Below are 25,309 nucleotides of genomic sequence, written 5' to 3' on the forward strand. Positions count from 1 at the left end.
GTGAGCTTATGTCATGGCGCGGCGTCCGTCCGTCCGTCAACATTTCCTTTAAATCGCTACTAGTCATAGAGTTCTGCATGGATTGTAACCAAATTTGGCCAGAAACATCCTTGGGGGAAGGGGAACAGAACTTGTATAAATTTTGGCTCTGACCCCCATGGGCAGGGGCCCCAATAGGGGTAATAGAGGTAAAACCTATAAATCGCTACTTGTCCTAGAGTTCTGCATGGATTGTAACCAAATTTGGCCAGAAACATCCTTGGGGGAAGGGGAACAGAACTTGTATAAATTTTGGCTCTGACCCCCTGGGGGCAGGAGGAGCGGGGCCCAATAGGGGTAATAGAGGTAAATCCCTATAAATCGCTACTTGTCCTAGAATTCTGCATGGATTGTAACCAAAATTGGCCAGAAACATCCTTGGGGGAAGGGGAACAGAACTTGTATAAATTTTGGCTCTGACCCCCAGGGGGCAAGATGGGCGGGGCCCAATAGGGGTAATAGAGGTAAATCCTATAAATCGCTACTTGTCCTAGAGTTCTGCATGGATTGTAACCAAATTTGGCCAGAAACATCCTTGGGGGAAGGGGAACAGAACTTGTATAAATTTTGGCTCTGACCCCCTTGGGGTAGGAGGGGCGGGGCCCAATAGGGGTAATAGAGGTAAATCCTATAAATCGCTACTTGTCATAGAGTTCTGCATGGATTGTTACCAAATTTGGCCAGAAACATCCTTGGGGGAAGGGGAACAGAACCTGTATAAATTTTGGCTCTGACCCCCAGGGGGCAGGAGGGGCGGGGCCCAATAGGGGTAATAGAGGTAAATCCTATAAATCGCTACTTGTCCTAGAGTTCTGCATGGATTGTAACCAAATTTGGCAAGAAACATCCTTGGGGGAAGGGGAACAGAACTTGTATAAATTTTGGCTCTGACCCCTCGGGGGCAGGAGGGGCGGGGCCCAATAGGGGTAATAGAGGTAAATCCTATAAATCGCTACTTGTCCTAGAGTTCTGCATGGATTGTAACCAAATTTGGCCAGAAACATCCTTGGGGGAAGAGGAACAGAACTTGTATATAATTTTGGCTCTGACCCCCTTGGGGCAGGAGGGGCGGGGCCCAATAGGGGTAATAGAGGTAAATCGTATAAATTGCTACTTGTCCTAGAGTTCTGCATGGATTGTAACCAAATTTGGCAACAAACATCCTTGGGGGAAGGGGAACAGAACTTGTATAAATTTCTGCTCTGATCCCCCGTGGGCAGGAGGGATGGGGCCCAATTGGGGAAATAGAGGTAAATCCTATAAATTGCTACTTGTCCTAGAGTTCTGCATGGATTGTAACCAAATTTGGCCAGAAACATCCTTGGGGGAAGGGGAACAGAACTTGTATAAATTTTGGCATTGCCCCCCCCCCCCCCCCCCCCCCCCCCCCCGGGGGCAGGAAGGGCGGGGCCCAATAGGGGAAATAGAGGTAAATCCTAAAAAATTCTACTTGTCTTAGAATTTTGCATTGATTGTAACCAAATTTGGCTAGAAATATTCTTGGGGTTAACAGAATTTGTATAAATTTTGGCTTTGACCCCCCCTGGAGGAGAAAGAGTGGGGCCCAATAGGGGAATTAGAGGTAAATATCCAAATTTCTTCAGAAAAGAAACAATGAACTTATATTCAGAACATTACTTGGCATTACAAACCAGGTGAGCGATACAGGCCCTCTGGGCCTCTTGTTTTAAAACTATTTCGTCCCTGAAATTCACTGTCAAAATTTTGAAAGTAGCAATTTGATTGGCCATTTCCAAAGGTCACCTGGACATGACCCCTAATGGGATTTTCTCAGATCCTCTTATCAAACGTAGTGATAATAAGGATCTGTATTTTAATCAGATTGTCAGACCCTCTTTTCATGGTCTTCTTTTAAATTCGATTGATAATAATCCCAAAAACATATTTTATGTCTCTATCAGCATAGTAAAATGGCATTGGATCACTTGCAATCGTTTCTAAATGCTATTCGGAACGGCAAAAATATCGAAAAAGAGATCCGGAACTCGGAGGACCTGGCTGAAGCCTATCACTTGTATGACGTTCTTAGTGAGGTAAGTATCAAAACTTGCGGTTTTGATATTTAGAATAATTCATTCAAACTTTTCATTTATAATGTAAAATGGCAATATTCTTGAAGACCCGCTACTTTTTCATAATAATAACATTAACAATTTATCATAATATACAAGAATTTATGTCGATGACCTCAGATGAGGTCAACACACCAAAAATATGCAAGAGTCCCTATGCACACAACGTTCGAAATCTGCTAAAGAAACCTTAAAGTGCTCCATCGCCAACAACTGGTATTTTTTCTCATATTTTACGCCATTACCACCATTGAAAAATTTGAGCTTCTAATTCTTCAAGATAAAAATATTAAAAATAATTAATTGCATCCCGAAAAAAAAATCAGGGCACTATGTCCTTTATAGAATGAAGTACTGATTGAGTATGCATCTAAAGCAATATGAATTATTTCATATTATTTTTGGTTTACTTACACGCATATATATATATATACACACCAATTATTGTCAAAATTAACAGTATTGTTTATGCTGTCGGCAATGAAGCATCTTTAATTCTACACACAAACTGTTAAAATTTAATAATACAATTAAACATTCATGAAATCATATCTTATGAATTTACGCTTAAAGGAACAAGGGCAAGGAAAGAAGTTGTTACAATATGTTATACAGTCTCTGAAACACAAGCAGGACCACCCACCAATGTGTCATGGACGGAACATGAAGGAAATGTGTGAAACCGCTCTATCTATTTTAGAGGAACGGGTAAATATTCATTTTTGTAGAAAATAGTTATTTTCATTTCACCGCTTTGATATCCAAACAATTTTGAATGTGATCGAAATTCAGATATTAAAGCTGACAATGCAAGTTAAAATTATTAAAATGATTTTTTTTTTTTTAAATAAGTATACTCGTTCTTCAAGAATTGTTTATGAGACATTCCCCGGTTGAGGACAGCCATTTTTGTTTTACATTCCGACGACTTACCGACCCCTATATAAAGCGCGTGAATGGACACACGAGCGCTCATTCATGTACCTTTACACCTAGCAGTCCACAGTATATATCACCAACAAATAGGTAAACAAAACCCTAACCTGTAAAACTATATGGGACTTTTTTTAGCAAGAAAACATGTCAACTCCTCTTAGTTATCATTTAGATGTTTCTCAAAATAAAATTTCAACGCAAGTGAATAGAAATCCAAACAATAGTCCGTCCACATATCTCCACGTATATCATCGTACTCGATGCACTCAACTGCCCATATACACGTGACTACGTACCTGACCCGAATGAGCGACAACTATCAAGGACACACACGTGTCGTTGTACATGTACGTGTAAAACTTTGTGTATATTGAAGTGTTTTATTAGTTCGTATTGGACATATGTTGGGATATAGCCGACAACACATCCATCTATTACTTCAATGAAATGTTGTCAGGTGAGTGCAGTGTTTATTTTCAATTTGACATTGTTATTTGCAGTATCGGGGCATGTGCTGAGACAAGATATTTTTAGAATGATACACGTGTGTCAAGCGTCACGTGCTTTATATAGGGGATTGGCCAGTGAAGGTTACTAAGCAGAGCAAAAGAAAAATGGCTGCCACTTCCTTAGATACCACACTGTCATAACTAGGGGATGTCTCAGAAACAATTTTTGAAAAAAAATATTTCGTTAATATATTTTTTTAAAATTTAAATTGCATTGTCAGCTTTAAGTCTCTGCTGTGTGGAGGCCGTCCTTACATGACCATAGCAGTTAATAGGACGTTAATTAATCAAACAAACAAATTGCTGGACAGACGACGTAGAGAGACTGGTAAACTGTAAACCCAGAAACAAGGCTATAGTCCATATCTTTAAAACGTCTTTAGTCTATTTCATATATAGTCATGTAGCTGTAGTACATATCTATATTGATTTCTATAGCTACAGTCTCATTCAGTTAAGTATAACTTACACTCGTAGTATGTTTTCTAATTTTAAATATTGAATACATCTGTATCTTCGTTAATTTCTGTATGAACGGTGCGTAGGTGGACATTACTTGCGACCAATCCAGTCAATACAGTAAGGATATATTAATCAGCTTTAGAACAATTAAAAATAATGCATTTTTAGTTAGATTTCTATTGTTATGATGCACGATATCTCAGATGTGCTCCATTACTATGATCTTATATTAATATTCGCATATAAACGTTTTAGGATTGGAACCAGGCTTGGGAAAACTTACAAGGTAATATCAAATTTCCTTTGTTTTCAGAATATTTTATTGTAGTATTACAATTGGGATTGGCAACAGGCTATGCCTATATTAGCCCTCTCTCAGAATCAAATTTTCTTATAGGTCTCCCGCAATTAAATAAGCTACTATATTCTATTACTATTAATATGTGTCTATAATATATTAATTTGAAGTTTAACGAATGTCAAATATGTCTGGGATCATGGATACAAACCTAATACACAGCATAAAGGCCACTAACTGACTGAGTGTGACAGAGCTGTCATCTGTGACACCAGATGTCTACAAGCACAACCGGTACTATTTAAGGGGAAAACTCGGTCATGTGTATCCGTCAGGAAGTACATCTCAATATACCAAAATCAGTCGCTGATAGTTTGAATTATATGCTTCAAATATATATAATATATGGCATCACTCCACAAAAATTGAATCCTTTCAAAATAGTGAGTTTGGTTTTCTCACTAAACTGCATTCGTATGAAAACACTTTTTCGCCTGATTTACGGACTTCTGTATTAGTAACTTTTAGGATGTTATTTTGATTCAACACTTTGGTAACAAATTTAGTAAAATCATTCGTAATAGAGTATTCCGATTTTTAGCCCACCTGCCCGAATGGCTAGTGCATTCATCATGGTGCGTTGCCCGACATTGTTGTGTCACCATTTCCTTATAATCGCTATTTCTGCACCACAAAGGTCGAATTGCACTGTATAATTTCCAGACATAGCGATTGTCGAAACATGAGATCATCTTGGAGAAAATGAAATATATGTGCTTATCATACTACATGAGGTCAACTATCTCGCTCATTTATGTTAATAATGTACTAGAATACCTTAAACAGGTATTCAAAGATAATATTAGTTAAGTATAAGTACTAAAACGTGGATAGATTTTGATCAGATTTGGCCAGAAACATCCTCTCTGTGGAAGGAGTCACAGTTTGTATACAACTTGGTTCTGATTTCCCTGGGGTATTTAAAAAAAAAACAATGAACTTGTATCCAGAACATGACTTAGCATAACCAACCAATCGAGCGATACAGCCCATCTAAGCCACTTTTATTTTCTCTCGATATATATGTTGATATCATTAAAAGTTAACCAGAGATAATGAATACCGTAAAAGTAGTATACTTTAAGCTCAAAACAGATTAACCAATTAGAGTTTCCAATGAGACTTACAATTTTATGTAATGTAATAGATAAAAAACAGTTTCCCATGGTTTGCTTTTAGATATTCCAAGTGAAATACGTCAACTTGGCACAGTCACGGAGGATGAATTTCTGCGTTCATTAAAGATAAAACACACAAAGGCGAAATGTATTCGGTTGATGATTGTTGGAGATGTAGGTGTCGGCAAAACGTCACTCTGTTTGAACCTTATCAACGAAGAGAAGCCGGCTGTCCCGACGGACGGCATAAACGTTTTTATTCAAAATTATACCGTTGATATGAAAACTGGAAAATGGCGAAGATTATCCGATAGTGACATTAACAAACTACCTACAATGGTGTTATCTACTGTATGTAGAGCTGAGGTGACAACGGAAAGTGACAAAACAGAAACAATCACAAACAAGAAGGACGAGGACAGGAAAGATAACGATCGGGCCGACACGACCAAAAGGATAAAAGGAAAGAAGGGTAGTGCCAGACGGAAACAGAAGAAGAAAAAGGGTGAGAGTGATGATGGATCCTCGGTCATATACTCAAGAGTAACACCGGAAGATCAGACCCAAGGTAAGTGTAACGAAAGAATTCTCAATCGAACACACGAACATATGTTTTTCCTCCATTTTCGTTTATGCTATGAACTCATATTTCTCAAAATCTATATGAGAAAAAAGTTTCATACGAGACAATTGACTTCTCATCCATAAATCAAGGGTTTATTTCTGTTGGTAAAGCATCAGATTCTTCATCTCCTTCATACAAAAGAAAAAGGAATGATTCGGAGAAAATGAAGAGTACACTTAGAGATGTAAATTGCGTAGACGTCCTCAAAGACGATGAGGCTCTCCTTTCCATTTGGGATTTCGCTGGCGATGACGTTTATGAGGCGACTCATCATATCTTCATGAGTTCTGACGCTGTCTACATAATTGTTTTCAACGCAGATGATTTTCTTCAGGACAAAGCAAATCTAGGTTTGTTCATTTTTAATTAAGATGATATACAGACATCAATTACTTTTTGCTATTAAGGCAATCTTGACTTGTGTTTTGTTTGTTAAAATCACAACAACTTATAGCATAATAATAACATACCGAGTTTGCTGTCGATCTGATTAAAACAGATATGTATTCTATAATACAAAATTAAAGAGTGATCAATTACAATGTGCGACATGCAAGGAAATATGCAGAAATGAGGATTGTTTACATTTTTGTTTGTTTGTTTGATTAATTAACGTCCTATTAACAGCTATGGTCATGTAAGGACGGCCTCCCATGTATGCGGTGTGTTGTGTTTACAAAACCACGCTTGATTATGTAACGATAACAGGCACTGTTTTGAATTTTTTAAAGAATTATCTTATTGAGATTGTCTTTATTGGTTACACAGCACACCATCTTCTAACAGAAAAAGACGATTTACAAAATCGGGCAGGACTGGGCAGATTCGGACAGGATCGGGGTACAAAAAAAGTCGTTAAAAGGATCATTCAATCCAAGAGTATATTAAAAGTTGCACATATTTCGGAAACAAACCAGTTCTAATAGAAATTAAATTAGTTGGTTTTACTGTGATGTGCCAGAAACGTCCACTGTAGTGAAATGTATGTGAAATGTTCAAACTCGTGGTCGGATGCCTTGTATGCCGAACCCAGGCCCTTGCCAGTGTAGTAAAAGAATTTTTTTCGTCTAGAACTACTCAAATCGCTCTTACAGTAGTGAGTTTACCTTATTAGATGCATGTTCTTTTGTCTAATATTTCATGTTATATGTTTCATAAGGAATGTAGAACAATACATTTATGTCTTTTTGTTTCGTTGTTATGTAATATAATTAGCCCTGCTAAATTGTCCATTTAAAAGGATAATTTATATAAAATTAAAGTGTAGATATCAATATTATCAATTTGTTAACCTATTTTGACCACAAAGTATCAAAATCATATTTTTCATGCAGGTCGGACAGAAAATTACCGATAAGGATCGATCAATTTTATAACTGATAGACTAGCTAATCTAAATTCGAGAAGAAAAAAAAATCAAAACAATGAATTATATAGATATTTTCACAAAATCTATTTATTACTAATGGTGTAAAGTCAATTGCAATTTGCGGTTCGGATAAAGTGGACTCTACATATACTACTGTTAATAAGATTTGATAAGAATAACATTATTAGTATTAGTTAAGTAATTGATATATGTATGAACTGAAAAGGGAAAATTTATCAATGTACATTGCGCTAGCTTAGATGAGTGTTAAATGATCTAAATGACGATTAACATGATCGAGCAGAAATAGACTTTTTAATGGTTTTTACTGATATATAGATTTTGTGTGAAACACTTAATTATTACCTCTATTACACGTTATTTTATACAACCAATACCATTATATATGAAATATGGCAAGAAGTTTAATGTACTAAACAAGGTAAAAGTTGCGTGGCTCAGTTAAAATAAATACGGTATACAAATTTCGCCAGGATCATTTATTTTCTATGTTAATATATCAGTAATAATTAGTATTATTATTATATCTTTTACTCAATAGGTTCCATTATAGGTAGGCAGGATTTGACTTTATTTCGGCAGGATCAGACTCTAAAAAGGTAGCATCGGATCCTTAAAAGTCAGGATCGGACACTAAAAAGGCAGGATCGGACCCTAAAAAGGCAGGATAGGACACTTAAAAGTCAGGATCGGACTTTATTTCGGCAGGATCGGACTCTGTAAACTTTAACACTTCTATACTTTTACCAACAAGAGAACCTGACGGTATCAATTTAACAGACGGTTGTGTATTGAAAGATAGTGCAGAGTATGGAGAAACAAGAGAGAATGAATGTGGAGAGAAAGGGGAGGGGAGTGTTGTGAGGTAAACATGAAAGATAAGAGACAGGCAGGGAGGGAGAAAGTGGAGAGAGATAGTGGAGATAGAGATGAGAGCAATGGGACAGCAATGGCGGAATGAATGAAAAAAACGGGAGGTTGCAGGAAACGATGGAAGGGATATGGTGCAAAATTGGAGAGGGACGGCGGCTTGAAAGAGAAGCGTGATAGCGAAGTGAAAAACATTGACGTCAAAATGGAGGGAATCAAAGGAGAGAAGGGCAAAAGAAAAGAAAGAGGGAAATAAGAATGAGCTGAACTTTGGGACAGAAATGTTTAAGGAAAGGTACATAAATGACAGTTTAGGCAGTGAGGATTGTGACTTAGTAGAAGAAAGGGATGACGAGGTTAGCATAAATGACATTGAGGATAACGAGACGGAAGGTGATGTTGACGGTAGTCCGCAGGCTGCCACTCAGGCTGACATAGGTGTTTAAACAGGAGGACAGTTAGATGACGGCACATTCCTTGATTACCCGACTGTGGTTGACTTACTGCTGAATTCGACAGATTACTCAGTGCCACCAGGTACCAAACAAAATGTATACTTCGTACTTGACAATCAGAACAAATTTCAAAAACGGACAAAAATATGACTATTGCATTTTCTAACGACTGTGGGGTTTTGGATACTAACAGTGGGTGTTCACCAAAAACGACGTATTACATTACTGATGACATGACTTGAAGAAACTGTTTACGCGAACGATTGACGGACAAAAGATGTATTGTAAGGAAAGCCTTTTGAAAGGAATTCGTTCCTATACACCATTTGACCCCCAGCCACGACCGGATGATATGATAGAGGTTCAAAGACAATATAGGACGTTAAAAACTGTCAATAGTTACAAAAAAAGCGTGACATGGTCGGGATCACGGGGTAGAATGAATAGTAACAGACACTTATAATTAGCAGTTGTAGAATATTGCGGTATATATCCTGGACTGGTATCCCATGAGAACAAGAAGACATATACAAAAGACTACGTACGGACGCCGACTGACGTTTTTGGGCGAAATGAACGAACTGGTTAGAGACAGAAATTCCAGACCTAAAAAATCTACACCAAATTAACAATTGGCAACAGTTCCACTATACAAGAAGGCACAACATGAACATACCACAGTCTCACAAAACACGCACCTCGCACAACATACATGCAACACACCGCATACATGGGAGGCCGTCCTTACATGACCATAGCTGTTAATAGGACGTTAATTAAAGATGCTCCACCGCTGACAAATGGTATTTGTTCACTATCAAAAACAGTAGCAGACGATTCAGTATTTTTCTTCAGTTACAAAAGTTACTAACTTTAAACCATTACCACCATTGAAAAATTTGAGCTTCTAATTTTATTTCAAGTTAAAATTACAAAAAATAATTAATTGCATCCCGAAAAAAATTCTGTGACACTATATTCTATATGGAATGAAGTACTGATTGCCCATGCACCAAAGGCAAAAATATATTATTTTGTATCATTTGTGTGTTAATTTGACATATATATACATGATTAAACACCAATTATTGTTCAAATAATGAATATCATTTATGCTCTGTCGGCGGTGGAGCATCTTTAATAAAAAAACAAACAAACAATTAATCACGACGTATTGTCAGGTCCAAAATCATATAAACAAGTAAGAGACGCTAAACGACGACAGTAAATACGAAACTGACAAGACCAGACTGGACAGATGACATACGGACGAACAAACATTGTCGACAACATAATTCAACTTCAGAATTCGATAAAAGACAATCATCCATTTGTAAGATCCGTAATACATTTTTCAGGCAAAACTCCAGGTGTTGTCCATTACACAGACGAACACTTGACAGACAAAGAATTTATGTTGTTCTGGACGAACAGTTCTAAGGTTTGACAAGACTTTTTGTCTGTGTGATATGCATGTGACGGCTTCATGTTTTAAACATTTGACAGTGACGTGACAAGATACTTTCGCCCCGCCTTTATTCTTGGGGCCCATGTTTATACAGGATCAGACTCTAAAAAGGCAGGATAGGACACTAAAAAGTCAGGATCGGACTTTATTTCGGCAGGATAGGACTCTATAAACTTTAACACTTCTATACTTTTACCAACAAGAGAACCTGACAGTATCAATATGACAGACGGCTGTGTATTGAAAGACAGTGCAGAGTATGGAGAAACAAGAGAAAATGAATGTGGAGAGAAAGGGAAGGGGGAGTGTTGTGAGGTAAACATGAAAGATAAGAGACAGGCAGGGAGTGAGAAAGTGGAGAGAGATAGTGGAGATAGAGATGAGAGCAATGGGACAGCAATGGCGGAATGAATGAAAAAAAACGGGAGGTTGCAGGAAACGATGGAAGGGATATGGTGCAAAATTGGAGAGGGACGGCGGCTTGAAAGAGAAGCGTGATAGCGAAGTGAAAAACATTGACGTCAAAATGGAGGGAATCAAAGGAGAGAAGGGCAAAAGAAAAGAAAGAGGGAAATAAGAATGAGCTGAACTTTGGGAAACATGCAAAAGAAAAAGAGAAAGTCTGTTGTGAGAAAGTGAAGTACTTGAGAGAAAGAGAGGGAAAATGTACAGAAAAGAGAAAGCGAAGGAAATGACGAAGACGGTGATGCGTTTAATGCATTTGAAGACAGCCGTGACTGGACAGAAATGTTTAAGGAAAGGGACATAAATGACAGTTTAGGCAGTAAGGATTGTGACTAAGTAGAAGAAAGGGATGACGAGGTTAGCATAAATGACATTGAGGATAACGAGACGGAAGGTGAAGTTGACGGTGGTCCGCAGGCTGACACGCAGGCTGACATAGGTGTTTAAACAGGACAGTTAGATGAAGGCACATTCCTTGATACCCCGACTGTGGTTGACTTACTACTGAATTCGGCAGATTACATTGACTCGGTGCCACCAGGTACCAAACAAAATGTATACTTCGTAATTGACAATCAGAACAAATTTCAAAAACGGACAAAAATATGACTATTGCATTTTCTAACGACTGTGGGGTTTTGGATACTAAAAGTGTGTGTTCACCAAAAAACGACGTATTCCATTACTGATGACGGACATGACTTGAAGAAACTGTTTACGCGAACGATTGACGGACAAAAGATGAACTGTAAGGAAACCGTTCCGAAAGGAATTTGTTCCTATACACCATTTGACCCCAAGCCACGACCGGATGATTAAATAGAGGTTCAAAGACAATATCGGACGATAAAAACTGACAATAGTTACAAAAAACGCGTGACATGGTCGGGATCACGGGGTAGAATGAATAGTAACAGACACTTAGCAGTTGTAGAATATTGCGGTATATATCCTGGACTGGTATCCCATGAGAACATGAAGACAGATACAAATGACTACCTACGGACGCCGACTGACGTTTTGGGCGGAATGAACAAACTGGTTAGAGGATGGAAATTCCAGACCTAAAAAATCTACACCAAATTAACAATTAATCACGACGTATTGCCAGGTCCAAAATCATATAAACAAGTAAGAGACGCTAAACGACGACAGTAAATGCGAAACTGACAAGACCAGACTGGACAGTTGACATGTGGACGAACAAACATTGTCGACAACATAATTCAACTTCAGAATTTTATAAAAGACAATCATCCATTTGTAAGATCCGTTATACATTTTTCAGGCAAAACTCCAGGTGTTGTCCTTTTAAACAGACGAACACTTGACAGACAAAGAATTTATGTTGTTCTGGACGAACAGTTCTAAGGTTTGACAAGACTTTTTGTCTGTGCGATATACATGTGACGGCTTCATGCTCTAAACAGTTGACAGTGACGAAACAAGATACTATCGCCGAGCCCATGTTTATACATGACAGCAGTGACCACGAAAGCTACAGCAGCTTTTTCGCACACATTAGGTGTAAACTGACTGGTACTGACCTATCAAACTTCGTGATTGGGACTGATGAAGAACGGGCCATGGTTAAAGCCATCAACTGTGACGAATTTGAGACATGTCAATCTACAGCTCCAAATTTCTTTACATACTTCAAAAGACGTTTGGAGGACATTTTACAGACAAAGGTTAGTGAACCGCAACGACTAGGTAACAACCAGAGACGTTTGGGTTAGGAAGACCAACGACGAACACAATAGACATTTTCACAGATTCAGGTGTTACCGGGACAGGCAAACCGAAAAATTGCTGAAAAAACGACATAGACTGAACGACAAAAAAGTAATAACTTTCCTGAAAAAATATACAATTACCACACGTGACATGATAAGTAGCTCGATAAGTAAACCGTCACCATTTCCTTACTATGGAATACCTAGAAATAGGTCAGGGCGGTGAACTTATCACACTGACGAACGACGACATAGTATAAAGTGTATCAGGGACGGGCGAAAGATCGACAATTACGATATATGACGTTATTAAGAGTCCGATCTTGCCTAAATAAAGCCCGATCCTGCCAAATTAAACCTCGATCCTACCAAATTAAATGCAGACCATGATTATTATCATTATATCATCGTAGCAGATGGCTTTCATTTTATTTTGTATGAAATGTAAATAAAATTTGCTTTCACTTCTACAAACTTCTACAAACAACAGAGTCCAGCCTATCCGATCTCCAGCCAAAATAAAAAAAAAGAACAAAATTGAGTAAGACCATTTAAGGGTCCGTCCCTACGTTTTTAGATTCCGATCCTGCCTTTTTAGAGTCCAATCCTAACTTTTTAAAGTCCAAACCTTCCTTTTTAAAGTCAGATCAGAGATATTGAAACGCATATAGAAATGCTTAGGATTACATGGGTGAAAAGACTATTTGACACAAAAAATACTTTTTCGAACTGGACAATAATACCTAAACTCTATTATGATAAATTTGGTAACAATTCACTAATATTCAGAATGAATATCAAATCACTTAAAAAGATACATAATATTGAAGAGGTCCCAGCTTTTTATAAAAAAAATACTACAGTCTTGGATTAAATTTAGATCACAAGAGCGAAATGCTTTACCAACATACGTGCATAATGAGATAATATGGGGTAACTCCAGCATTACTTACGAGGGTAAATCTATTATTTTTAAAAATTGGATCAACAGTAATATAATACAAATAAAAGATTTATTTGATGAAACTGGGAAAAATTAATGACGCTAGCATCTATGAAAAACTAGTTTGCAAAGCAAACTGGATTGCAGAACTTGTCAAATTAAAAAAATCAATACCGAAAACATGGATAGAAAAAATGAAAACACAAGTAAGAACAGAGCCAAGTAAAAATAAAGATGAAATTCAAGTATTGAATGGACATACAAACAAATTCTTATATAAAACCTTACTTAATCATAAAATAGAAAAACCAAACCTATTAGAAAAATGGAGATATCATTTTCCGATGTGATATCAATGAGTTCTGTGAAATTTTGAAATTTAATTTAAAAAATTTACATGACAATTCATTAAAAATTTTCAAATGGAAATTGATTCATAATATAATTCCAACTAGAAAAAATCTGAAAAGGTGGAGAATAGAAAATTCGGAATTGTGTCCATATTGTAATAAGGTGGACGACAACACACATTTTTTCATGTGGAAATGTTTTGGAATAAACTGACAATGAATCTTTATAAAATAGGAATATTTATAAATGTACGATCTCTGAAATATATAGTTTTGGGTTATTATCCGGAAAATAAGATGTGTAAACAATTTAATTTTTTGCTTGCACTTGCAAGATACACAATATATAAATCTTACTATGTCAGTGACAAAAGGCAAAAACGTCTTGACATATATAGTATGTTTATAGCAGACTTGACATTTTATTCTAAGAATTTCAGTCAACTTGGTCTATTATAATTAGCATACATTGTGATACAAAGTAATAATTTAATTGTTCAGCTGCAATTTTGAATATCCACTTGATATACACCGATCTTCGTCTGTAGTATCAACAACACTAACTTTCTTTAGAAAATAAAATCCCAATGGCAATGGATCACTTGAAATAACACAAACAGCATCGACATAGCTTCAACAGGCACTTTTTAGAATAAATCCAACTGTTGCTGAAAGAAATAATAGCAAATCAAAATAATTATAGTGTCAATTACATTTAATTTTAAACTGAATATAATTTTGTATTATTTCATATGAACTACATTTAGTTGCATGTATGACAATGTGTAAAAATCACTGTGAAGTACTTTTGTTTACATTAATTGGTATAAACTGTACAGGAACTTTGGATATTGACCTAGAAATTATTTAAATAACAATTTACCGGTAGTTTGTAACTTTGTATCTTAGACTGCTGGAGTATGAAAGATTTATTTACATGTATAGAGCAGCCAGGGCTAGAGTGTAAGCTTACTAGACTCCCAGGACCCTGTGCTAGAAATGGTAATAACAATACAAAAATGTATTTGGAAAAATGGTCTTTTTTATAATAATATAAATTAAGCAGTTCACTTACCTGAAATAGTAGACAACTGTTTATCTTTACCACCAAAGTGTAGACTATAGCTAGCTTAAGTGGACCACGTGTAGACGCCAACATGTGGATACCGTACATGTGTTTCGCGTGAAATTACTGACTTCCGGGTGGTATTAAGAGTTACCTCCCTTGATATAAGGTATCACGACATAAATCTGTAGGTTCTAGGCCTAGCTATGTATGAAAGTGGGGATGATGAATGGATCTCCTCCTGTGTGAGGACACTACATGTATCATGATAACATGCCTATTATGAATAAACTTTTATGTTAAAAAAAAAAAAAAAAAAAAAAAAAGATCCTGCCTTATAGTCCGGTGGCTTATGTCGGGTTTTGGGGGTTCCGTGGCCACTTCTTGATGAAATTTGACACTATATACCAAAATGTTCAGTAAGTCATCCTCTTTCGGCAAAATATTTTGACCATGCAGTGAGGTCAAAGTAAGGGGTCAAAGGTCATATGGTCAAATATGCAATAATACCTCCTTTGGCAGCCAGAACTTCAAGTTTTAATGTATATCACCTTTTAGTTCCTATTATTTTAGCATTTAGTATGCTAATTACGTATAGCAGAATGTTTTATAATACTTTTAGAAAAATACTTTGGTTGATTTTTTTGGTGTTTGTTTGGTTGATTTTTTTGGTGATATTTTGACAAACAAACACCAAAAATACAACTATGGTCATTTTAGGGAAAACTTAAAGGGCAAGTTAAATAACAGTCTTGATCTTAGCTATACACATAAATAGTTAATGAGTAGTATTAAATCAGTATTTTCCCCAACATGGTTTTTAAATGTTTTTATGTTAATTTGGACACATTGAAAAACTTCAGAAATATCAAGAATGTTTTTGTTTGTTTGTTTGAATAATTAACGTCCTATTAACAGCCTTTTGAAAATGTAATATAGTAAAACATTGCTATTCCCCACCCCATCCCGCGCAACAAAGAGTTCAGTGGCAAGAGGGGGGTTGATTATATTGAATTGGTTTGCCTGTCTGTCTGCTTGTCTGTTTTAGAGTCCGATACTGCCTTTTTAGAGTCCGATCTATTCTTATTTGAGTCCGATCCTGCCTTATTAGAGGCCGATCCTGACGAAATAAAGGCCGATCCTACCTATAAAGGAAGCACATTACATCTTACAAGTATTGTTCTGCTTAACTGTTATGGAACCTATTGAGTAAAAAAAATGATCATTATATTAATTATTGTTGACATATCAATAAAGTTCAAATAAATGATCCTGGCGACACGAAGTCAGTTTCTCAGCAAATTTGTGTCCATATTGTCCAAATTGAACGTAAAATAAGTGTTTATAGAATATTTAACGGTAAAACTGTTTCTGCCCGATCCTTTAAATCGTCGTTTTGGATCATTTGACTGTTTTCTAAGCTAGCGCAATATACATATAAATTTCTTCTCTTTTTAGTTCATACATATATCAATTAGTTAAATTAATAATAAACGAATATAATTATTCCCATTAAACAAATTAGAACATGATTTATATAAATGTTAGTAGGAAAGACCTATCCTGCCAAGCCGTCAAGTCCGAACTCTGATCTTTGCGCGATTATTATATTTAGTGGATTTTGTGGAAAAACCTATGTATTTCACATTTCTCTATGAAGACCATAGTCATTTAAAACTGTTTCGAATATTATTTCTCTGATTTAGATTACAGAAGTTGTATCTATTTGTTCTAAAATTGACCAATCCTGCACTGTAAATTTCTTTTAGACCATGCGAGAAAAATACATATATATATTTTTTTTAAATTTTTTTTTTTGGTCAAAATAGGTTAAAAATTTATAATATTGATATTTACACTTTAATTTAATACATATTTATCATTTTAATGACTATTTTGTACTCTGATCCTGCTAGATTGTGTCCGATTCTGCTCGATCCTGCCAGATTCTGCCCGATTCTATAAATCGTCTTTTCGGGTAGGAACATCTTTTTCCCGCCATTTAGATTGTAACGGCAATTATGTATATGATATATATGATTTCTTTATTACAGAAAAACTGTACACGTGGCAAGATTTGATAAAGACCTATTCAACAGAACAATCGGAAACAACCACTTCCAAACTCACGCCACCGATAATACTCGTCGGCTCTCATTTGGACAAACTAGGAAACTCGGTATGTAATGTATGTATATATCAACGATATGTTAAATACTGATAGCTAAAGATAAAAGGGTTAATTGAAATCGTTCCGGTAAAAAACTGTTATCCATTTCCTGTAAATGCGTGCACATTCCAATGCCGACTTCCGTTTTTGAGATTCAATATCAAATATTCGCGAAATAAAATAAAAAACAAGTAACTCAACTCATTTGCATATCAGTAAATCTAAAGATTTCAAAAAAAAAAAAATAAGAATACATGTAGATATTTTTTTTATTCTGAAAATGGACGAATTTGTGGTCTTGACAGTGTTTGTTTGTTTGTTTGTTTTAATGATTAATCAACGTCCTATAAACAGCCAGGGTCATGACACTGTAATGGCTATTGTGCGCCTGGGGTAGCGTACGAAATCATATATTTAATTTGGTTATAATCGCACATCGCAAGATGTTTACCAAGTAAGAAAAAGAGAACAGAAATCGCTAATTAAAATATCACTATTATATTTTTGAACTTTAATTAGTAAATTCAAACTACTTTTGTCTGACTGACGTCATCGTCATTTATGGTATATATGCGAGGGATACCCTCCTCAAATAACTTAAGGTGTTATGCAAGAGAGGCCGTCCCCAATGACCTAATGTGTTTTGAAGAATTTTCGCTAACCAACTAACCATTACAACATTCTACAGACACAGAAAAAATCTTCTCATTGATTAAATCAGATAATCCGTCCATCATTGCCAACTGTTATCCACACCGACTAGGTGTACTGCTTGCAAAAATGTGAATAGGCGTCTCACAGCAAGGTATAAAACTAATGTTTGTTTGCTTGTTTGATTATTCTAACGTCCATAGCATAACAGCCAGGGTCATGTAAAGACGGCCTCCCATGTATGCAGTGTGTAGCGTGTGTGAAGTGCGAGGTGCGTATTTTGGGAGACCGCAGTATGTTCGTGTTGTTTCTTCTGGTATAGTAAGACTTTTGCCCTTTAAATATTGTCTTCAGGAAAAAGAAAAGAAAGAAAGTAAAGACAAACTGTTTGATTCGATGGAAGGAATATCTAGCGATACCAATGTGTATCTCGTAGACAACACAAACAAGGATGACCCTGGTTTTCAACAAATAAGGGATCACATTGTCGAAGTTGCTAAACACCAGAAGAATTGGGGCAAGATGATTCCAGCAACCTGGTTAAACCTCGATATAGATCTACGAAGTTTGAAACAACAAAAGCGATACATCGTCAAACTATCTGAAGTTATAGATATTGACTCAAGGAATGAAGTCTCTATTGGAGACGCGGATGAAATAAAGACTTTCTTGCGGTAAGATTACTAAAATATAGATGTATGCTGTATAAATATATGTCAATCATATTATATAATTAGTGATTTTTCTTAGCACAATATTAGCAGGATTTGTTTACCTGAAAAATATATTATTACCAGAAGTGGCAAGTTGTACACATGTTATCATACTCGCTGAAAACTTCACTGGTATGAATATTTTCATTAACGTTTTAATTATAGTGGAAGGGGTAAACATCTTGATTTCTTTTTCGTCTGAGCGTACAAAGTAATGGCGCAATTAGTTTTGCCTTTTATATTTGAAGGATAACTGGTTCATAGTATAATGTGACCAGTGGCAGAGTGTATATGTCATAATAATAATAATAATAAAATACAAGAAATCCGTGTCCTGGACAATAAAACATCAATCTGATTAAAATACAGTTCCTTCTTATCGCTACGTTTGATAAGAGGATCTGACAACATCCCATCAGGGGTTACGTTCTGGTGGCCTCTGCAAAATGGCCAATCTCATTGCTACTGCCAGAATCTTGACTGGGGACGATATACTTTGAAAAAGCTGTCCGAATTATTTTCCCGTACGTAGTCATCTCGCCAAAGTATACTGGGACGAAATGGCAATGTTTAGAAAATGAATTTGATCTGAAGTACACGTGGTAACACGATCATCCGAACGTGATCCCTGATGTTGTCAGATCCTCTTATCTAACGTAGTAATAATAAGGACCTGTATTTTAAAGATGCTCCACCGCCGAGAGAGCATAAATGATATTCATCATTTGAACAATAACAGGTGTTTAATCGTGTATATATATGCCTAATTAACACAAAAACATAATATAGAATAATGCATTTTGTCTTTAGTGCATGCGCAATCAGTACTTCCTTCTATATAGTATATAGTGCCACGGAATTTTTTCGGGATGCAATTAATTATTTTTCATATTTTTGACGTGAAATAAAATTAGAAGTTCAAACTTTCCAATGGTGATAGTAATGTAAAGTAAGTAACTTTTGTAACTGAAGAAAAATACTTAATCGTCTGCTCCTGTTTTTGATAGTGAAAAAATACCATTTGTCAGCGGTGGAGCATCTTTAAACAGATTGATAAAACATATAATGAATTTGTGGGACCAACGGAATTAATTCGTTATACACACGTTAAAGGCATATTATAGGATGCGGGGTAACCATAAATTGGATGTAAGTTTGTTCGGTATCACGTGTTTCACTGTCACCAAGGCAAAGTGAAGTAACTGACGGTATAACTGACACCAAAAACATGACCATTATGACGTCACTAATGTTGACGTGGTGACATCAACTGATCACCGTCAAAATAACTATTTCAATCGTCGTTGACTTACGATTTCCCTGGTCTAGCTAACATAGTGTTAATGCAGAGACCCCAAAATGAGTTGATAATGTAAAATATAAGCACTAAACTATCTTCCTATGGCATATATGGTCTATATAGATGCCAGAGCTTTGCAGACAATCATTTCGTAATACGCTAGCTGCAATCTGATTGAAATACAGATCCTTATAACCACTTCGTTCAATAGAGGCTTATCTAACGTAGTGATAATAAGGATATGTATTTTAATCAGATTGACGCTAGCTGCAAAGCTCTGGCATCTATATAGACAATAGATACCATAGGAAGTATTTTAATGCTTAAATATATATATATCTAATGTCATTGCAATGGTTACCTACCCTATTTTAGTTATGAAAAGGCACTAGAGCTTTATCAAATTCGGTGGACAAAATTCAAGGATAGTTGAAATATATATTTTTTAATTAAAAACGCTTTTTTGGATCAATGGAATTTGAAGTATGTGCAGTTGTCAGTTAAATGATTAAAAGATCTTTCTATAAATGTGATTATATATTTCCTATCTTATCATCTTAATAACAGGTACATGCATCTAACAGGGAACATATTGTTTTTCGAAAACAAAACAGAGGAGGATGCATATCACAGTGAGCCGTATATCGTCACTCATCCGCAACTGGTTGTGGAAGCATTTCGTTGTATCATCAAAGCAATGCGATTTGTAGATCAATACCATCAACGTCCTTTTTATGCCCACATGAGACAGTTTCATAAGACAGGAATTCTGACATTGACATTACTTCAAAACCTCTGGGAAAGACGATATCGTGAATATGAACACTTCCTCCTTGGAATCATGCAGCGCTTGCATCTTATTGTGGCAGTGAAGGACGAAAGAAAAGAACGTTTGTGGATAGTTCCAAGTATTCTTCCTTCAACAGAGGATACGCTCTTCCAGCCCATACTGGATGACACTGAGGCAGTTATATCCAAAACCCTGTGTTTTGTCTTCACAAGGAAACCTATTCCTGCGATATTCGATAAACTATTAGCAGTATGCATTTCACAAGGGAACGACCTTCAAGTCAAGAAGGATGAAGCGACAGGAAAACCTCTTATCCAAAGGGGGTCTGCATGCTTAATGATAAACCCCGAGTGTTCTCTGTTATTAAGCTGTAGAGGTGCCGTCGTGAGCTGTACTTTAGTCAATCATAACAAACAGAAAATTTCTAGAGGAAAATATGAATTTGCACGAAAACATATCATCGAGATGTTGCTGCAGATTTTTACACAGTTTCACCACAAAAACATTGAATATAAACTGTGTCTACATTGTCGGCATAGTATATGCAATGACCGATGTCCTGTTCCTATTGATGCTTTCGCAGAAGAAGAAAGGATACGGTGTTGTAAGAGACAGCACTCTCTTCACAGATCCGATGCAAAACTATGGATGGAACCAGAAAACAAAGTAACGACAATATTTTGATAATTTACCTACTGTCATTTATTTTAAGTCATTGCTGTGTTAATTTGACATAAAAACAAATTATTAGTAATTAATTATTATAAAAATGATAATACTAATCTATGCTCTGTCGCCGTTGGAATTTCTTTAAATATAGATCCATATTCCTATCCTTTTCATCTCTAATAATTAATTCAATGCGTTTTATTTGATTTTATATTTTATTTTTAAAACTTATTTCCAGAGTGACAACAAGTCAAGCACGGGTAAGTGGTTTAATCAACATTATTCAATACGTCAATAGTCGGGCAATGGAAGGCTAAAGTAGGTTAAATGGTATTAAGATACCCAGTATAATTTCTTATGAAATAGAAATACAAAAATTCCAATCAAAATCGATTTGCATGCGAAGAAATTTATATATGGCCCTAGGGGAACATACATGTGAAATTTGAGAACGGTCCCTTCAATACTTTCTGAGAAAAAGCTGGCACAAAGTTTGATTATTAAAATTCATGATGGTTACCTAGTGGCCATCTTGTAGACTTACAGGTCTCAAAATGCAATATGCACAACTAGGGCCTTAGAGAGACCTACATGTGAAATTTTAGAAAGATCCCTTAAAGATGCTCCGTCGCTGACAAATGGTATTTTTTCACTATTAAAAACTGGAGCAGACGATTTAGTATTTTTCTTTAGTTACAAAAGTTACTTACTTTACACCATTACCATCATTGAAAAGTTTGAGCTTAAAATCTTACTTCAAGTTAAAAATATGAAAAATAATTAATTGCATCCGAAAAAAATCCGTACCACTATATCCTATATGGAATGAACTACTGAATGCGCATGTACCAAAGCAAAATACATTTTTTTATATTATTTTTTGTGTTAATTAGACTTATGTACACGAGTAAACACCAATTATTGTTCAAATGATGAATATCATTTATGATCTGTCGGCGGTGGAGCATCTTTTTGAGAAAATAGCGGTAACAAGAATTGTTAACGGCCGGAAGGACAGACCACGGACGAAAAGCGATTTTCTTATGATGATGGGCTAAAACCTGATTTTACGGGTTGGGTGTTCGTGTCAAAGTATCTATCTTCAGAGGCATACTTCTGTGAGATAACACTATAAAAAGATCAGGATTGCATTATTTCGAAGAAAGACACACACGGAAAATTCTCCTTAAATGGTCCACGTTGTTCATAGAATGTTAACCACAATACCCCAAATTACACCAAACCAAAATATCCATCTTGACTGATACGTTTCTCTTAGGTATCTCTTGTAGTTATCCTTATTTTTTTTCAAAATGTATTCTAAATTACATTTCAAAATCCAAATATGTTCAAATTACATTTTGAAATGCAAATATATTCAAACTACATTTAATAATTCACTCAGGGCTAGTACTGTATAAAACAATATACCGATTGTTACGTTGTATGAAGTTGTATGGTCTGTGACTTGTTGTATTTTTGCCCTACAAAAAGTATTAAGAGTGTTCTACATATTTTTCTCCGTCTCTGCAAGTTTTAAACTTTTGATATTTACCGACTATTGTAAAGTTCGTATTTGCAAAGTTCATTTATAATATGTTCACGTTTAAAATAGCTCGGAAGTATCCGCACTGTTCCGATCTATTCAGATCTGTACGGGTTTTGCCGATATTGATCACGTGATCGGGAGGTTCCGATCTATACGGTATCGCCAATGTCGGTCACGTGATGGAATTCGGTTTTCCGATATTACCCGAAAGTTTGAAACATGGCGTTGACTGTAGCGGTTCTTTCAAAACGTGTGATATTTCATGCGATATTTACTGCTATGCCAATAGTATTTTGGTTCTTTCATGGATCTGAACCATCTTATTTAATCATCCATGCATATTCACACATTGTATGTTTTATAAGAGTTTGTGATGGTGACAATTACAAACAAGAGGCCCAGAGGGCCTGTATCGCTCACCTGGTTTGTAATGCCAAGTAATGTTCTGAATACAGGTTCATTGTTTCTTTTCTGAAGGAATTTTAATATTAACCTCTAAATCCCTTTAAGGCCCCACCCCTCGAGCTCCTGCCCCTAGGGGGTCAGAGCCAAAAATTATACAAGTTCTGTTTCCCTTCCCCCAAGGATGTTTGTTGCCAAATTTGGTCACAATCCAAGCAAAACTCTAGGACAAGTAGCGATTTATAGGATTTACCTCTTCCCCTATGGCCCCCCCCTGCCCTGGGGGGCCAGAGCCCCTTATATTGGGCCCCACCCGAACCCCCTTACCTCTATTTCCCCTTTTGGGCCCCACCCGCCCTGCCCCTGGGGGACCAGAGCCAAAACTTATACAAGATCTGTTCCCCTTCCCCCAAGGATGTTTGTGGCCAAATTTGGTTACAATCCATACAGAACTCTATGACAAGTAGCGATTTAAAGAATTTAACCTTCTATTTCCCCTTTTGGGCCCCGCCCTCCTGCCCCCCGGGACCAGAGCCAAAATGTATACAAGTTCTGTTCCCCTTCCTCCAAGGATGTTTGTGGCCAAATTTGGGTTACATTCCATTCACAACTCTATGACTAGTAGCGATTTAAAGGATTTACCTCTATTTCCCCTATTGGGCCCCGCCCCTCCTGCCCCTGGGGATCAGAGCCAAAATTTATACAAATTCTGTTCCCCTTCCCCCAAGGATGTTTGTGGCTGATTTTGGTTACAATCCATGCCAAACTCTAGGACAAGTAGCGATTTAAAGGATTTACCTCTATTTCCCCTATTGGGCCCGCCCCTCCTGCCCCCGGGGGGGTCAGAGCCAAAATTTATACGATCAGAGCCAATATTTATACAAGTTCTGTTCCCATTCCCCCAAGGATGTTTGTGGCCAAATTTGGGTACATTCCATTCACAACTCTATGACTAGTAGCGATTTAAAGGATTCACCTCTATTTCCCCTATTGGGCCCCGTCCCTCCTGCCCCTGGGTGATCAGAGCCAAAATTTATACAAGTACTGTTCCCCTTCCCCCAAGGATGTTTGTGGCTGATTTTGGTTACATTCCACGCCAAACTCTAGGACAAATAGCGATTTAAAGGATTTACCTCTATTTCCCCTATTGGGCCCCGCCCTCCTGCCCCCGGGGGATCAGAGCCAAAATTTATACGATCAGAGCCAATATTTATACAAGTTCTGTTCCCCTTCCCCCAAGGATGTTTGTGGCCAAATTTGGTTCCAATACATGCAGAACTCTATGACTAGTAGCGATTTAAAGGATTTACCTCTATTTCCCCTATTGTGCCCCGCCCGTCCTGCACCCGAGGGGCCAGAGCCAAAATTTATACAAGTTCTGTTCCCCTTCACCCAAGGATGTTTGTGGCCAAATTTGGTTCCAATCCATGCAGAACTCTATGACTAGTAGCGATTTAAAGGATTTACCTCTATTTCCGCTATTGGGCTCCGCCCCTCCTGTTAAAATTCCAGTAGTTGAACAAACTAAATTTCTTGGACTAATATTTGATTCGAAACTGTCCTTTGTTCCACATATCAAACATCTGAAGGATAAGTGCTCGAAGGCGCTGAACATTCTACGTGTTCTGTCCCATTCTGATTGGGGTGCAGACCGTGAAATGCTTCTGCGTATCTACCGGGCACTTATTAGATCAAAACTTGACTACGGCTCTATTGTCTATGGATCGGCTCGCAGCTCCTATATACAGATGCTTGACCCTATCCAGAATCAGGGACTGCGTCTGGCACTTGGAGCTTTTCGAACAACACCTGTGAAGAGTCTCCATGTGGAAGCTAATGAGCCATCTCTAGACGATCGACGAAAGAAATTATCCTTACAGTATGCTGCCCAACTGAAATCCAATCCCAAAAACCCCGCATTCGATCTTGTATTTAATCCACAACACCAGGACATATTCAGACAAAATCAAAAGCTCATACCAACATTTGGCATCAGAATTTCAAATTTTTTGCAAGAACTAAATATAAATTTCGACGCCATTGACGAGTACACCATATCGGATGTACCACCATGGCTCATTCAAACACCTGATATCAATTTATCTTTGCATGAGAGGGCAAAGTCCAGTGCATTACCCGAAGAACATAAATCCTCCTTTCGGGAGTGCATCAGAGCTTTCCC

At 36.8% G+C, this 25,309-nt stretch overlaps 1 protein-coding gene across 2 annotated transcripts in view; it reads left to right on the forward strand.

Annotated features, from left to right (window-relative positions):
* Nucleotides 1–21,779, forward strand: part of LOC138305442 (uncharacterized) — a 66,535-nt gene extending 44,756 nt beyond the window's left edge. Inside the window, exons 6-14 of one of the 2 annotated variants that reach the window (XM_069245671.1) lie at nt 1,962–2,093; nt 2,706–2,840; nt 4,295–4,325; nt 5,577–6,083; nt 6,251–6,490; nt 16,938–17,062; nt 18,059–18,378; nt 20,285–21,173; nt 21,415–21,779. In XM_069245671.1, coding sequence (XP_069101772.1) covers nt 1,962–2,093; nt 2,706–2,840; nt 4,295–4,325; nt 5,577–6,083; nt 6,251–6,490; nt 16,938–17,062; nt 18,059–18,378; nt 20,285–21,173; nt 21,415–21,474 — 2,439 coding nt within the window. In that variant the 3' untranslated portion in view covers nt 21,475–21,779. The remainder of the gene's footprint in view (nt 1–1,961; nt 2,094–2,705; nt 2,841–4,294; nt 4,326–5,576; nt 6,084–6,250; nt 6,491–16,937; nt 17,063–18,058; nt 18,379–20,284; nt 21,174–21,414) is intronic. The other variant, XM_069245670.1, reaches the window with a different exon arrangement.
* Nucleotides 21,780–25,309: the final 3,530 nt, after the last annotated feature.

This window comes from Argopecten irradians, chromosome 13, assembly GCF_041381155.1.
Source record: "Argopecten irradians isolate NY chromosome 13, Ai_NY, whole genome shotgun sequence".
Taxonomy (NCBI): domain Eukaryota; kingdom Metazoa; phylum Mollusca; class Bivalvia; order Pectinida; family Pectinidae; genus Argopecten; species Argopecten irradians.